This window comes from Myotis yumanensis, unplaced genomic scaffold (assembly GCF_028538775.1).
Source record: "Myotis yumanensis isolate MYYU_CA2020_CCGP unplaced genomic scaffold, mMyoYum1.0.hap1 SCAF_5, whole genome shotgun sequence".
Taxonomy (NCBI): domain Eukaryota; kingdom Metazoa; phylum Chordata; class Mammalia; order Chiroptera; family Vespertilionidae; genus Myotis; species Myotis yumanensis.
The window spans coordinates 15,937,545-15,955,015 of NW_027223756.1; the positions used below are offsets into that span (position 1 = coordinate 15,937,545).

General features: G+C 48.9%; 1 protein-coding gene across 1 annotated transcript in view; it reads left to right on the forward strand.

Moving 5' to 3' along the window:
* ADAM19 (ADAM metallopeptidase domain 19) overlaps positions 1-17,471 on the forward strand; it is a 79,237-nt gene that overhangs the window by 36,054 nt on the left and 25,712 nt on the right. Inside the window, exons 5-7 of the mRNA XM_070414514.1 lie at positions 3,067-3,143; positions 12,529-12,721; positions 13,333-13,398. Of these exons, the coding sequence (XP_070270615.1) occupies positions 3,067-3,143; positions 12,529-12,721; positions 13,333-13,398 (336 nt within the window). The remainder of the gene's footprint in view (positions 1-3,066; positions 3,144-12,528; positions 12,722-13,332; positions 13,399-17,471) is intronic.

Sequence of the window (17,471 nt, forward strand, 5' to 3'; positions counted from 1 at the left end):
GCAAAGCCACATTTTACACATGAGGAAATTGCGAGAGGAGAAAAAGTACCATGCTTCAGTTCAGATAACCAGCAAATGGCAAGGCTGAGAGACTAGACCTCAAGTTTCCATTGGTGCTAGAAGATCACAGTTTTGACAAGTTAATTGGTATGCACTTTGCTGGGAGAGGCAGAGCATGGAGTCTGAAGTCAGCCTGCTAGGGTTTTAATCTTCATTCTGCTGTGTGGCCTGTGAATGACAAAACCTCCCCAACCTTTAGTTTCCCTTTTTTTAAAAAAATGGGAGTAGTATTTCTACCCCATAAGGCTTTGTAAGTTGTTTATCCAGTAGTAAAAGCTGGGTGGATGTTATCCCTTGTTACTAACGCTGAACGGCAGGCGTTATTACAGTACACTTGGGACGTCATGTGTGAAAGCCCTTGGGAAATGTAAGGCATGCTGCAAGTCAGTAGGGATGCTGTTTCGGAGAGCACCAGGCAGTGAGCAGGTCCAGTGGAGGAGGTACCAGGACTCTCATGCCCAGCCCTGGCTCCGAGTTCTCTTTATATTTCTGAACTTCTTGACTCTCCATCACTCCAAAATCTGTGAGCCCCATTTACTCCATACAGGCTCGACCCCCTCTTCTACCCACAAATGATTCTGGGTTGTGGAGTCCATGGCCTTGTTGCTGAGTTCTAAGGACCAGGTTTAGAACTTAAACGCTGACAATGTGCCTCCAGGTCTCACAAGAGCGGGGCGGGGGGGGGGGGGGGGGGTCGGGTGGAGTGGAGTAGTAGGAGATAGGTGGAGAAGCCATGTGGCAGGCTGGCATTTGAGAGTAGATGGGCTCCTGGCTGGAAGGAGGGTCGTGCCCACCTTTCTCTTTCACCGGTGCTGCAGGATGTCCCTGGTACAGTGGCTTTCCTTTGTGCGCCGCTAAAGGTCGGGATCTGACTTGTTTCAAATCCTTAACTGCCTCCTCCTGACTGCCTGGGCATGAATGGGGGAGGAGCCACCCTGCCGGTAGCAGATTGTGTCTGAGCAGGTGAAAGAGCACCGGACTGAGATTGACCCTGAGTAGAGTGCCAGCCTGGCCCGCCCACTGTGACCTGGCTGCATGGCTCAGCTGGGCAGGGCATAGAATTGGCACAGCACAGGCCAAAGATTCAGCCCGTTGGGGGGCTTGCCGCTCCCTCGAGGCCACATTCTGCCTTTGACAAAGGATCACTAATGTTTATTGCCGGCTGCCCTGGGCCAGTAACCTTGCATTCACCCCTGGAGTTAGCACTTGAGGTCAGACAGAGGTTGTGCAATTGTTCACATAGCTGGTCGGTATGGAGCTTGCATTTAAACCTGGCCTGAATGCTCAAGTTTAATTATTAAGCTATTAATTAAATAGCCCTGGGCAGGAGATGGAGCCAGAGAAGACAGAGAATGGGTCGAATGGGTCGCTGTCACCTATGTCACATGTTCCTTGCTGGGTACCAAGGAACATCCTGCTGGTGGATTGCTGGGACTGCTCAGCCCCAGGGTGTTGTGGTGGGTGGGGGAGGAAGCTTCCAGCAGCTACATAGTTTATATCCTTCCTAACACCTACCTAGGTCTGCCCTGGAGGTTACCTTCTCTCTCTTCTGACCAGCTTCTCTCTCTCAACCAGTTTGGGAAGGAGCTTGTAGCGATGGCCCTTTGTTACCACCCCTCACTGTGCCCAGGACAGTCCCGGTTTGCACCCTCTGTCTGGTTTGCACCCTCTGTACCCCTCTCAGCAGTGTCCTGGTTTGCCTTTTAAATGCTCTGTTTGCCCTACTTATAAACCCCTCTGCTGGCATCTCCAACCTTTATTTCGAGCCACTCTTCCTGGTTTGTAATTATATCTCTGTGTGGCTTTTTCGTTAAGATTGGCTCTCACCAGACCGTGAGTCCCACTGCAGCTGGAGCTCTGTTTGTTCATTGTTGTGTCTCTGGGGCCTCACCCGGGGCCTGGCACACAGCAGTGCTCCACAGCTGTTTATAGTCACGGAGGAATCCAGCTGGGTTGGGAGGCCACATGGCCCTGAGACACACTGACTAGAGAGCAGCATCGGGCCTCTGGCGTCCACGGATGTAGGTGCCAAGTTCAGGCACGCAGGGATTCAGGGAGGTACAGAAAAGCTGGGGTCTCTCCATTTCCAGGGGCTGCTGTAACAAAGCACCCTGGACTTGGAGGTTAAAACAGCAGAAATGGATTCCCTCATAGTTCTGGAGGCTAGAAGTCCAAAATCTAGGTGTCGGCTGGGCCACGCTCCCTCTGTAGTCTAGGGAAGAATCCTTCCTGGCCTCTTTCTAGCTTCTGCTGGCTCCTGGCCATCCTTGGTGCTCCTTGGCCTGTAGCTTCATCACTCTAATCCCTGCCTCTTCTTAAAAGCACACCAGTCTAGTATCACTTCATCTTAACTTAATTACATCTGCAAAGTTCCTCTTCCAAATATGACCACATTCTGAGGTTCTGGGTAGACATGAATTTTGGGGGGACGCTCTTCAACCCTATAGAGCAGGGGTGGGGAACTGTTTTTCTGCTAAGGGCCATTTGGACATTTATAACATCATTCGTGGGCCATACAAAATTATCAACTTAAAAATTAGCCTGCTATATTTGGTCAAACATTTCATTAACTTACTCCTAATGAGTTGGCAGGGCCAGACCAAATGATTTCACGGACCTTACATGGCCTGAGGGCTGGATGTTCCCCACCCCTGCTACAGGGGGTCACAGGTGCCTCTAGTGGGGAGACAGGCTCTTCAGAAGCCAGTGTTCCTGTGGCCAATATCATGGAAAGAACTCTGCACTGGCTCTGAAATCCTGGTCCTGCACTAGCAGAGGGACCTGCAGCAAACCTCTGTGCTCCTCTGAGCCTCAGCTTCTTCATCTGTTCTTTGGGGACGATGACATCTGCCCCATCCCACCTCCCAGGACTATGATGAGGATCAAGTAAAGTGGAGGCTTGGAAAGCTGTCCGCAGGTTGTCAGGTTAGGCTACAAATATGATCATCCGTGACCTTCACGGGATGTTAACATTGCTGGGCCTGACCTCCCCTTTCTCCTGGCTAGGATCACTGCTTTTACCACGGGACGGTGAGGAAGGCGGAAGAATCCAGTGTCACGCTCAGCACCTGCCGAGGAATGAGGTAAGAGGCCCTAACAGTGCTGGGGGACACCTGGCTCTCTCCCAGGAGTGGGATTCTCAGGACAGCAGGGCTGGCCTTGGGGAGGGGCCTTGAGAAGCCGTCCATTGGTTGTGCATGCAAGCCAGTTGTGAGAAGGGCCGAGCTTGGGAATGAACTTGAGGCTCTTGAGTTTCAGTGATACTCAGGTATGATGAAGCATCGGAGCAGGAGAGGGACGACTCCCCTGAAGAGATAGTTGGCTGTACTCAAGATCCCAAGAGGGGCTTACTGTGCATGCATGCATGAGTGCATGCGTGCGTGCGTGTATGCATGTATGGGGGGGGGGCATACCGAAAGCACAGGGGTCAGTCAGGAGGCAGCGAGAGAAAGGGAGATGTGGCAAGAGTCTTTATTGCGGCTTCTGCAGGAAGGAACAGGCAAGGCTTGGGATTTGTTTCAATAATTTCCATGGGATCTGGGGCTCAGGGGCTGTCCCTAGTTGTCTGGAACCTGGCCTGGGGTGAACAGGGCAGGGGGATAGTGGCCCGGAGGATGAAAGCCACATTTGAAATGCATGCTCACTGGCGAGTTTACTGTCTCAAGGAATTGGCTAACCCTGGGAGCAGATGTCAAAGCATCAAAATGTAGAATATAAATGATGGGGTCCACACACTTGAAACTGAGTTGGAGCATTTATTCCCACTTCCGCTTTGCTCTTCGCTGGTAGAGTACTTATAGGTGGCAAAAATATGAAATAGGCAATAGTGAAAAGAGAGGACGGGAAGAGAAAGGAGAAGCAAGGGTAATGTTCAAGACAGAAAGTTAACTCAAAAGTTCCGCCTAGGAGGCACGTGGGGGAGAGAGTGACTCTTCATTCTCCTGGCCAGGCTACCTAGGTGTGAGCAAGTGGCCCTTTACCTGCTGGGTGACCTTGGGTCTCCATGGTCTGCCTCATTTGTAAAATGTGGATAAAGGGACTATATTCCTAGTGTCATCCTCATTAGATGGGTTAATAGATACCTAATGTGTACAACTGGCTGTCACATAGGAGCACCCCGTCACCTCCTCGATCCTTGCCTCCTGGGTGTGGCTTGCAGAGGGCCAGTGTCACCTGGGAACGGGTTCAGTATGCAGTGTCTCTGGTTCCACCCAGACCTACTGGGTTATAATCTGCATTTTACCAAGATCCCCCAGTGTGCCCAGTACAGTTTGTCCCTGAGAATGTAGGCTCCTTGACAGTATAAATTCTATCTCCAATATCTGTTTCTCCAGCCTACCTGAGTGCTTTGCATATAGTAGGACCTGTACATGTATACTGAAGTAGTAAATACCACTTGTTTAGACTCTTCCCATACTCCCTTTCTTTTGGAAAAGAGATGAGCTGAAAACACCTGTTTTTTTGTTTTAATATATATATTTTTATTGATTTCAGAGAGAAAGGGAGAGGGAAGAGAGACATATCAGTGATTAGAGAGAATCATTGATTGGCTGCCTCATGTATACACCCTACTAAGGATTGACCAGGAATCGAACAGTGATCTCCTGGTTCACAGATTAATGCACAACCACTGAGCTACACCAGTCAGGCTAATTTCCTGGGTTTTAATGTGATACCTATATCTAATGTGTTAATACACTGTCTCTATAGAAAAGAAAAAAGAAAAAGCCCTGATGTGTATCATCTGCCAATATGCTGGTAAAGCTATTCCCACCATGAGCAATTTAAAGTAGACAGCATGACGATACTGCAGGCAGAATTGGGAAGATATGCACATGACTGCCTCTTACGATCCAGTAGGTTTTTCCACTGTGTACCCTTCTTCTCTGCCAACTGACTCATTCAATAATTGTTTCTTTTATTCAGCATATTAATAGTGAGTGCTTGCTCTCTGCCCATGCCCTACACAGATGGTGGAAAGACAGGCATTGAAGAGTACTTTTCTCAATTTTCTCTTCTGTAAAATGGGCATCAATGACTGGCATGGTAGAGAATGAGATGTGCTATGTTAACTGTATAGGCATATGCAATTATTGTCGTCTTACACCATTTTATGACAGTGAAACTGCTCAGATTTACCAAGGCCCACATGCAAATGCAAGGCTGCAGATCCCACGTGTTTGTTTATAAATTGGACCATGTCTGCTCTGTAGGGCTTCGTGGTGAGTCAGCCGGTGGGAATTAAGCAGGAAACAAGCTTTGGCTGGGCCATAACCGTGGCCTCCAGTCCCCCTACTCAAGTGTCTTGGTTGAGCCAAGCCAACTGGCCTCCCGGTGGTGTTTACAGGCCCAGCCAAGGCCACCTGCAGTCCGCAAGTAAACAACCGTCTTTCCCAAGAAGCAGGAAAGGGAGCATGCAGGTGTGACTTGCATCTCTCCGCCTCTTCCTCTGTCCCCTTGGTCTGGAGCGGTGGGAAGTTGGCTTGGCCTCTTGTAAATCATTCCCGCAGCCGAGCTGACAGGGGGAGACCGGGTGAGCCGCCCATGTGTTTCTGTTTTGCATGCTTCCCTCTGGTGGGGTCCACCCGCCTTCCTTTCCCAGCCGTCTCACTGCACACCTTAAGCAACCAAGGGTGACTGTGGTCTCGACTGATTTAAGAGCTGGAGACTCGTGCCAGATGGCTCCATTCGGACTCGGGAAGGAGCAGCTGCGGCAGCTGCAGCCTTCAGACCCGTGTAACACTCAAGTCCCCCACCCCCACCCTGGCTCATAAAGCGATGTCGCAATGGAAAAATCTTTTAGCAATTGAGCTTGTCCTGGAAACATGCTCCTGTGATTGGAGAAAGTAGGTAGGACTTATACCAAGTGGATTCTTCAGATACAGAGGAATTCAGCTGAGTTTCTAGATGGTTGCTAGACCCCCCTCTTCCCTCCAACCAGTTCTTTGAGCTACTTCAATTGAAGAAGTAATACATGACCACAGTAAAAAAAAAAATCAGATAGTACAAGAGTGTACAATGAAAGGTAGGTCTCTTACCCTGAATTTACAGAATCTTCCCTTCTAAAAGGTGGGCATGGTTATCAGTGTCCTGTGTGTCCTGTTAGAAATATTCCTTGCAAAAAAAGAACATAGATATGTAATGAAGTGCTTTTGTCATCTTATTTGGGCCACTGACCCCTTTGAGAATTGAGTGGAAGCTATGGATACTTATAAGCTACACCCCTAAAAAGATGTGCTACAGCATTTTGTTACGAATGGGTGTCCATACCCATCAAGTCTGTCTCCAATGAAGAGCTCATCCTCTAAATGTCCACAGGATGCTTGGCAAACTAACACAGAGTAGAAATGTAAGGAGCGATGATTATTTGTGAAGAAGTCTAGGCAGCATAGGGTGGAAATGTTCTTGATTGAACCTGTGGGACGTGGAAGGCACTGCGTGTGTGTGAGTGTGTGTGTCCCTATCTCACTGTCCATCAGGAGGAGAGATATTGATTCCAGTAAAAATATTTTTAAAAATCTGATTGGTCAACTTATTTTTAAAGAAACTGCTTATTAAGAATTGTCATTACATAATTAATTAGTGTGTCAAACATTCAAATAATGCAGAAGTGTAAAACGAAAAAAGTGAAAGTTCTTTCTTCTGTCCACCCTTTCAACCAATCCCATTCCCCATCTGTAATCACTGTTGGGTGTATATATAATTGAAATATATAATTGTGTGTATATCGTATGTATGTTATACATATATATTATTTTTTAATCCAAATGGGATTACCCCATACTTACCATTCTGTAATTTTTTTTTCCATTTAACAAAAAATTGTATTTAAAATGAGTAGAAATCACAAAGTTTACATAGCAAATTCTGTAGAATTAATAGATGACCTCAAATGTTCCATACTTATCTATCCACATCTTGTCCTCATGAGTTCTACTCTATAGTCAATTTCCTTACACTGATTTGATTTCTTTTTTTTTTTTTAATTGAATTCATTGGGGTGACATTAGTTAATAAAATTATATAGATTTCAGGTGTACAATTCTATAATAATTATCTGTATATTGCATTGTGTTCACCACCCCAAGTCAAGTCTCTTTCCATCATTTAATTTTGTTTCAATCTAACATTATGTCTTAGGCATACATAGATCTATCTCATTCTTTTAATAGCTGCATAGTTTCTTATGTACTAATTTCTGGTATAGTTTCTTATGTACTAAAGTCTGTCAAAAACACACAGTAGGTCATCTGGAGTGATCTATTTGATGCATTACTCTTATAACAGACCCGTCCTCAAAACTCTAAGACCCACACTCACTGTGGTTGGACTCGGTTCCGTGTGAGGCTGAGGATGAACAGAAGCGTATGCATGGGAAGGGTGCATGACGGCCTGGAAGGCACCTGAGTTTCTGATCTGGCTCCACATCTCCTGCCATGTGATCTCTGAGCTTTCCTCTCCCTATTTCATTTTCTCCTTAGCTTTGTCTTGGCGGGGCTGGTGCCTCCCTATGGTCCTTACTCGGTTCTATAGATGGTGCCTGGGAGGCTGCTGAGTCCTGGGAGGGGTTTGGGGATGGTGTCTGGGCCCCGCCACAGGCAATGAGCCTGGTCAGGAAACCTGGGATCTGCCCCCTGCCCCAACAGTAACTTACTATGTGACCTCGGGCAAGTTCCTTTTTCTCTGGGCTTTGGTTCCTCTCACCTGATAAAGGAGGGTAGACCAGACCACTTCCTTCAGCGTTGGAAGTTCTGCTCTGCAGAGAGAGTGGGCAGAATCTCAGGGAGGTGGCACCTGGCACAGAAGGAGGTGGCTCATAAGCAGACAGCCAGTCTATACCGGCCTGCCTCTACCAAGGAGTGGCAAAGCCCGTTCTCCTTTGAATACCTGGCCTTCCTTATGCAGAATGGAGGATAAGTGCTACCTCTGAGTCAGGCGCAGAGTAAGCCCTCAGAGGGAGTACCATTAAATTGTGACATGTGTAGACTGGAATCAGACAATTCCTAGTTCAAAACCTGACAGTTTGCTTCAGTTCTCCAGCCTCAAATTTTCTCACCTGTAAAATGGGCACAATAGTGACATCACTGGGTGATGGGTGCAACCTCCTTGAGAGCGGGGACCTTTTTTCCCATCGTGCTGCATCCCCAGTGCCTGCAATAGTTCCTGACAATTGTAGGTTCTCCATACACATGCATCGAATGGCTATCAAATAAAATGCTCTGTGCCCTCCCTGTGTAATATATGCTATTCTTTTTAATGTTACGTGGATTGTTAGTAAACACTGCCTATTCCGTCAGTTATCATAGCAACCTTGGGAGATGGGCAGCGTTGTTGAGTGACTTACCACACAGCTAGGAGATAGCAGAGCCAGAGTTCGAATCCAGACGTGCCTCACCCCAGGTCATGCTCTTCACATGTGCCACCCCGGGGGTAGCACATCACCTGTCTGCCTTCTTTCCTCCCTTCTATGCCACCTTTGAAGCTCCTCCTAACTCCTTCTCACTTGGATGCAAATTGGGGTTAAGGGGGAGGAAGGAAGGGTAATGGAGATTACCTCCTAGGGCCGCTGGGGATGTAGGGAGGCAGGGTGTGTCCCCTTGGGTTTAGCTCTGAATGGACAAGTTCCCAGGAAGCAGTCTTGCTTAGTTCCTTAAAGGATGCCAGTGGACCAGTCCTGCAGTCACTCAGGGGTCAAACCCCAATCGGCTGCTGTCAACCTGCCCTGCCCTGCCAGGGTTCCTCTGTGCAATTTCCTTTGTATCAAGCGCTTAGCAATGAGGGATAGGATGGGGAGCGGAATGGAGAATAGCTTGTGAGGTCCCAGCCGCCGGGCCCCCTCCCATGCCCCTGGTGAAGCTCCGCCATGCTTATATTTAGCAAATTAGATCAACCGAGGCTGCTGGAAGGATAAACAATTGGTGAGTGTTCACAGGAGGGCAGCCAGCAGGACCTGAGGGTGGTGACGGGGGAGGGCTCCAGGAACTAGATTCTTAGAAAACCCCTGCTGTCAAAGCTGGGGTTGGCTGTGAGGTGCTGGGACTTGTGCCAGCCTCATCCCCGACCCCGGGCAGTCTGGGAGGATTGCAACTGTGACATGGGGTGAGTCACCAGGGGCCACAACGGGGGGAGGGGAGGGCCACAGAGTCCTATTGTTGGGAGGACTTCCGGTGTCCTTCTGAGCCTGTGTTTCTCAGATTGTCATCTGCTCTCTCCCTGAAACAGAATTACTGGGGGCTTTGTGAGAGCTGGGCCCCTGCTGCCCAGCCTGGGCTCCAGGCTGCAGTCCCAAGTGTGGCTGTGCAAGGAATTACTGCGGGACTTGTTAAGTTCCAATACCCAGGCTTGTAGAATCCAAGATTCCTACATTTGTATTTATAATGCACTCCATAGAATGTTCTAGTATAGAACTCTGCGAGCTCTGATCCTAGCAAACTCTGACCCATAGGTTTGGAACTCACTGCTGGAGACAGCGTAGAGGTTAAGGGCATGGTGTTCAGAATCTACCAGACCTTAAATCTTTGGCCCCAATCTCATGAGAGCTTGTTACTTAATCTCTCTGGGGCTCAGTTTACTCGTCTATAAAATGGGACCTCATAGTGTTGATGGGGAATGAAATAAGAAAGATGGTGTCTTACTTTAGATAGGCCGGCTGGGTAATGGCCCCTCAGAGGGGGTGCTGGTGCCCGACATTTGTAGCCATCTGTAACCTGGGGATACCTTTCTGACCCACTCTACAGTGCTATTGTGACAGAGGCAAATGAGGTCATGGTTAAGGTCGTGGGACCTGGAGCCAGATTGCTTAGGTCCTTGCTACCTGTGTGAGTTTGGGTTGGTTATTTAATCTCTCTGAGTCTTAGTTTTCTCATTTGCACATGGGGATAATGTTTGTAAGAATCATGGAAGCTGGTGTGCTGAGTGAAATACTCAGCACAGTGCCCGGTCCTTAGCAAAGGCTCACTCATTTATAATCACTGTGATTATTAATATTCACCCTGCACTAAACTTTGGCATCGTCTCTGTCCACTTGGCCCAGAGGCCTATCCAAGTGATGCCCCGTCAGCTCCTCTGGAACTTGCCCCAATCCCTACCTGGAACTTTCCATTCACTGGGTGTTATCTCCACAGCCCAACCTGACCTACACACTAGCATTAGCTGGTCTGTAGTCCAGCCCTCTGTGTTTGCAAAGTTCATAGCCATCGGGGGAAACTGAGGTGACGGGAAGGGCCTTGGTTAGCCGAGATGAGAGATAGTTTGGGAACAGGATGCCCGTAGCAGCTCTGCCCTGTGCCCTTTCCTGTCTGGGGGTTGGGAGCGGATGTGACCCTTGCTCTTTGCCCCATTCCCACCCCTAGCTGTCCAGGGAGCACCTTGGGTGTCCCACCAACGGGCAGCTGCAGGATAGCTCTGGGACTGCTGTGTCAGCCTGGGTGAGGCCGCCTGGAAGCCGCCAGGCTCCGGACCCGGAATGAGGTCAGGCAGGCATGGTTCCAGGAAGGGCTGCTGCTGATCAGTCTGGCTTGTCTCTCCTGAGAGCATCACAGGCTCTCCCCAAAGGGCAGAACCTGCGTGGGGGTCCTGAGGCGCTCGGGTGGGGCTGGAAGCCAACACAGCTGAAGAGAGAGGTCCTTCGAACTTGGAGTGGCAAAGACTGACTTGGAAATCATTTAACTTGTGCATTTTCTGGATGGATGAGAGCCTGAGGTTTTGGAGTACATGAAATGCTGTCGGGGCCCCTGGGCTCAGTGCTGGGTTTCTTCCTCCCCCGGAGTCCTGGGTGCATTTCCTTGTAGTCATGTCACTGCATCAAGGATGGCAAATCGGCTTCTACTCATTCTTCCATTGATTATTTTAAGTTCTTTTAATCCTCACCCGATGGTATGTTTTTTTTCATTTTAGAGAGACAAGGGAGGGGGAGGGAGAGAGAGAAACATCAACTGATTGCCTCCTGTACATACCCTGACTGGGGATGGAACCTAAAACCTGGGTATGTGCCTTGACCTGGAATTGAACCCGTGACCTTTTGGTGTTTGGGACGATGCTCCAGCCACACTGGCCAGGGCTACTCACCCTTCCACTGATTATTTGCAATAGTGATCCATAATAAGTCGTAGCACTCTTTCTCACCTCCCTGATGCAGCCCTTCAGGCAGCTGCGTCCAATCCATCAGTGTTGGGTGATGAAACCTTGCTGTCTCTGTTCTGTACCGTAGTGATTTACTCCCCTGTCCAGACCCCAGGCTCCGTGAGGGCAGGCACTTTGTTTATTTTGTTCGCTATGCCATCTTCAGCAACTAGCAGGATGCCTGGCCCATAGCAGGGGCTCGGGAAATATTTGTGGAATGAATGTCTGTCCTCCAATGGGCTGCGAATTACTCGAGGACAGGGATCATGTCTAGATTACATCTAGTACAGAGTAAGGGCTCAGTGAGTAGATATGATGAACAAATATATCTTTATTCTGCGTTCAAAGCTAGTGTCTATAATCAAGAGAAAGAGTAGACACACATTCTTGGCTGTGGATGTCGCTTTACCAAAGAGCTGCCTTGCTGACATGGGCAAGTTGGGGCTAGAAGGAATGCCACTGGTGATGCCTCCGACTCTGGTTTCCAAGGACAAAGATACTTGTCATCCCATTTAATCATCCCAAGAGTCCCCACGAGTTAGTAAATTACCATTTGCACTTGCACCTGGGAAAACTGAGGTTCAGAATTATTTAAGAGAGTCTGTGGAAGAGCATTGGGCAATTTCATGTTGGAGCTAAGACCAGGACGTGGGTCTCACCTCCAGGCCAGTGTTCTTCCTCTGGTCAGCATACCATCTTCTACTGAGTCCGTAAAGTTTTGACCTATGACCTACCAATGCCATATTTGGGTTTGGGAAGCTTTTTGGAAACCTGGTCCTACCACATTTGTAACTATTAACCGTGCCTGATCCAGCCTTTTTAGAACCTTCGAGCTTCTCTGTGATAAGCTTTAGTACCTGAAAGTGTGCACCACATTTACACACATGCACATTTCTCTGGAGAGGAAGTCTGAGCTTGCCTCAGCTTTTTGCCAAAGGGTGCATGACTCCATAATAAGGTTAAGAACCAGTGGTTAGCCCTGGCCCTTGTGCATAGTCGCTAGAGCGTTGGCCCATGCACTGAAGAGTCGCGGGTTCTATTCCCAGTCAAGGGCATGTACCTGGGTTGCAGGTTTGATCGGCAGGGCACTGTGGGAGGCAACCAATCAATGTGTCTCTCTCACATCTATGTTTCTCTCTCTCTCTCTCTCCACCTCCCTCCCTCCCTCTCTTTCACTCTCTCTAAAAATCAATGGAAAAAATATCCTCAGGTGAGGATTAACAAACAAAAAGAACCAGTGATCACAACCAACTGTGCCATTTTGCATGTGGGGAAACTGAGTCCTGAGCAAGGGACTCTTCCAGGGCCTCAGTCTTTAACCAGAGATTCTATTTATTCTATTGACAGAGGACTGATTGTGGTGAACAGTAACCTCAGCTACATCATCGAGCCCCTCCCCGACAGTGGGGGCCACCACCTTATTTACAGATCTGAACATCTCAAGCTGCCTCCCGGGAACTGTGGGTTCGAGCACTCTGGAAACACCAGCAGGGACTGGGGCTTTCAGTTTACAAACCAGATCAAGAAACGACCTCACCGGGTGAGTTCTCGGTGCCGGAGTCACCTCGAGATAGGCTTGTCCCCTCTGAGGGCCCTTACTTTGGAGCCAGGGGTAATTCTGAAGTAAAGGGAGATGGCTAAAAGGAGTAAATAGCTTTTTCTTTCATTCTGAGTCATTGTTGAGTGTGGGTTATCCTTGTATTTGATAGACTAATGCTTTGGGGAAAACACTACTACACCTAAAATACTCTGAGATGCTAATTTCAGAAACTTCACAATGTGAGGGGGAAAAACCTGTACTTCCTGTTTTTGAATAGCCTCTTAACCTGATGCCCAAAGTGTTCGTTTTCTTATAGAGGTATGTGGTTTAAATGGTTTGGGGGAACTTGATGTCAGCATGTCCCACACACAGTGTGTTGGCCTCTGACCTTCCTGGACTAGGCAGCTGGGACTAGAGGACAGGACCCAGTGTCCCAGAGCAACTACCGGCGGTACCCAACATGGCAGGCGGAGGGGGCACTGAGGGCGGTGGCGACCAAGGCTGGAGCTGGCCCGAGTGCCCACGTACAAAATTCAACTAGCACCACTGCTTTGAAATGAGGCCACGTCACCATTTCTACAGGCTCTGATCTGCTTGTCTCTCCTTCCCAGATAAAAAGGGAAGACTTGAACTACATGAAGTACGTGGAGCTCTACATCGTGGCTGATTCTGCGGAGGTAAGGGGGAGGCAGTGGCTTTCAGCAGAACTGCTCTTTTAATAGCTTCCATCCCACGCTTCCAACTGCTTTGGGGGAATGCTGAAGCACTCGTCTTTCTCCCGTTTGTCATAGGATTTTGACCTTAACTCTGACCCAGGGCTCTTTTGGCTGTTTTAAACATGGTTGGAGGAGAAAAACAAGGAAAGTCTCTTCTAGCCTGATACATTCATCAGATAAAAAAAAACCAGTGCAATTGCATTAGTGGGATTACCATTTCTTAGACTGGGTCTGAGGACTTCTAGGTTTTGGTGCTTGTTCTTGAGGAGTCTGTGAATTCTCTATAGAAATTTAAAAAACAATTTTTTTTTTGCACAGATAATAGGTGTATTCTGAGTCATCAGACTTAATACAATTTTCTTGCCCATGTATGGGTCCATTTTTATAATCAGGTTGGCACTAAATGAAAACCGGAAGCTGTGATTCCCAAAATGTAGTCCCTGGACCAGTGGTATCAGTAGCACCGGAACTTGTGAAAAATGCCAATTCCTGGGCTGTACCCCAGAACTACTGAATCCTGAGCTGTGGGGCTGGGGTCCAGCAATCTAGGTTTTAACAAGCCCTCTGGGTGATTCCAATACACAGGCAAGTTGGAGAACTACTGACGCAAAGGACTAGCTGTTTGGCCTTTACTTCTATATGCCTCAAACTAGACAGGTTCTCGCAGGCCTTGACTTCTAAGATTTGATGAACACTCATCTCTCTCTTTCATTTCATTTATTCATCCGTGATGTCTCAATTCTCTCTTATGTGCCAAGCATAGTACTCACAGAACTTGGCCCCAAGAGATATAGACAGACCTGCCCCTGGAGTCACAGAGCTGACAACACCAACAGGGAACTGCATACTGGTTCCAGGCGTGGTAACTGCTAGGATGTTCCGTTGCAGAGGATTAGAAATGCAGACAATGAGGGTCCAACACAGTGGCTTTGGAAACAGGCAAAGCTTCTCCAAGGTGGTGAGGTTGAAGTTGACACCCGAAGAATGGGTTCAAGCCCCAGTGCCCATATTTGCCCAAATGAGCCATATTTTACCTCCAGTTCTCACTTTATGTAGCCACTCGACCACATAGCTAAGCACATCTTCTGGGCATGGAAAACATGAGCAGCTGAGCACTCACTGGGCTTGTGCTCGCTGCATGCTCGCCTGGGGCTCCCTGAGGCCGAGGCTTATCCAAGCTCCAGTCTGTCTCATACTCCGTCCAAGTGGTTTAGTTACCAGCTCCCCAGAGGGCCTCCTTCCAAGGCCGCTCTACCTGGTCCACAGTCCCAAAGCTCAGGTCCTGGAGGCAGTGCAGGGTAGTGGGAAGGACACTAGATTCCAGGCTGGACGACCTGCCTTTGTGGGTCAGTGGCAGGAGGAGGTGGCCTTGAGCTGTCCTAAAGGACAGGATGTTAACTGCGCAGAGAGGTGGAGGCGAAGGGCACTCCAGGCCCGGGAACATCGTGTTCTGCTTTGAGAAGAGTTTTGCTTTTAAATTGCTCTTGGTGTTGGTTTTTCACAGCCTCCTCTCCCCTTTTTGTTTTCCTTTCCGAAGACTGGTGTGTGTGTGTGTGTAGGGGGGGTGGGGGGTGGATGAGGAACGGTGGGGTCAGGATCTAAAGCTGATGCAAAGGCCAAGGTCACAGGGTCATGGGAGGCGAGGACCCTCACTGGCCCCTGGCGGGAGGGTTGCTGGAAGAGCTGAGCTCTTCTGACTCCAGGACATGTTTTCATTTTAACTTTGCATCTGAAATCATCCAATACAGTGTCATGAACCAGTTTTTTTCAGCCACAGAATCCTTTGTTCAGAGGAAAGCTCCTGGGACCCAGGAGTTAAGCATATAGAAACATAGCCACTCTATTGTAAAGGTGGGGGACCCTCCCCTGCAGCCCAGCACTCTCCCCCGTGGAAACCTGGGGCAGGGTTTTAAAACCCACTGGATGTGAGTCTCCGCAAACTGCAAGTCAGAGAAGCGGGGGCAGGGATGGGATTGGGCATCTTTAGTCTGTTGACCTCCAGGGTCGCAGAAAACGCCCACAAGGAAAACTGGCTGCTCAGGGTGCCTTCAGGACTAAGGTGTGCCTGGGCCGCCATCCTTTTTCGGAGGGGCTGCCTTCAGCAGCAGCCGGGCAGGGACAGGCGTTCCTAACAGACAGGCAGGCTCGTGCTGCCTGGGGAGTGCTGCCTGGAGACGGGAACTTGCTTATTTCTCAGGGTCCTGGGCTTTGAATGAGTCATGGGGAGGGGTGGAGTGGGGGATACAATAGGCCAGGCTGGTTCTCAGGCTCACAAGTCCCTCCCCCTCGCCACCTCTCCCCCACTCCCTCTCCCAGCGGCCTCTTGGCCTGGCCTCTGCAGGCAGAAATGTATTCCTGACAATTAATCTGAAAGGATGGGAAGGCAGGGAGGGGGAGGGCGGCCTTATCTGTGATTTACAACCTGGTGCTTAGATAGGCCAAGCTCCTCCTCTGGGCTGCACAGGGAGCAGAGACTGGGATAGTGCTGCTATTGATGAGAGAGAGGGAGAGGGAGAAGGAGAGGGAGAGGGAGCAGAATGAGAGCGAGTATTGTCAGCAGTAAAACTGACTAAGCAGCTGCTCACTCCCTGGGTCTAGGTGGGAGCACCTGGGTGGGTCTCAGCTTATGTCCTCGAGCAAAATGGGAAATCCAGGAGAGGGAAGAGCAAGCCGGGGTGTTGCAGAAGGGGCAGGACAGCTGTAAGGGCGGGAATGCCAAGAACTTGCATGATGCAGGCGGAATGTGAGGCAGTTGGGAAAGGCCAGGTGACACACTGTGTTTTACTTTCTTATCACCTAGAAAGTATAAGGTTAAGACAGTCCTTTCTATAGATCAGGGGTCTGCAAGCTATAACCCATGGTCAAATCCCGCCCACACGTTTTTGTAAGCAAAGTTTTACCGGAACACTTCCATGCCTACTGCTGCGAGTATTGTCCATGGCTGAGCTATAATGGCAGAGTTGAGTAGATGCAACAGAGACACTATGGATGCAAAGCCGGAAATATTTACAGTCTGCCCATTTAAGAAAAAGTTTGCTGGCTCCTGCTGGAGACTCTTCTGGATGACGCGGTACATTCCTTAAAGGGTGGTGGTGTTATCAGACAGTTGCTTGAAGGTAGTTGCAATATCTTAGAAAGGCAATAAAATAGGACGGATTTTATAGTAAATATTCACTAAATCCTGCCACACTTGCTGTGCAGTGAGACCAATTTAGAAATGGGATGACTGTATAATGAGAAGCTTCAGGATTAACACCTCGTAAAGGCTAAGTCACAATGCCTGATACTGACTTGAACTCTTAGAAAACACTAGTGAAAGTGAGGTGATTGACAGTTCAGATGAGTGACAGCTCCCAGGATGCCCAGGAAAATCAGTGCAGTGGAAGAATAGGAAAGGGCGGTTTTCTCGCCTGTGTCATGGCAGAGACACACCCATCACAACCAGTATCCTTGAGAGTTTTACCTGGATGTCCTTTATTTCTTGTTCTGCTATTCTTGCTGAAGGAGGTGGAGGAAGGGCGTGGAAGTTTGGAATTGAAGTAGCATATATAGTTGTGTACCCCAGGTAAATGAGCGAGGTACCCACTTTCTGTGTAACAATGATAGCGGACAGGACATGCCCAGCGCTTGCAAATTTAGGTCAGTTGTGGCAGATTTTATCTTTACACGGCGAAGCTTTCCTTCATTGCAGCTGAAAGAGGCCTATCCTTTTGAAGCAGGAAGGATAAATGTGAGGCTGCATCATGAAATGTCTTCTTCCTGGTGCCCATGGCGGACATTTCCAATCGGGCACAGCACTCTTTCCTGCCAAGCCCCATGCAGTCTCAGGATTCTTCTCACCGTAGAAGGCACTGCCAGTCCATCTGAGTGGCGTGCCAGACAAAGCCCGGGTCTTATGATCCTCAATACCAGCACTCGCTTTGTATCACTCCTGTGGCCTCCTGTTGCCATGATTTCTGTCCATGTTTTCTCAGTCCATTTCAGTTATATGCCCCTTCAATACAGAACCTGCCATTGCTGTTATTTCTGGCCCT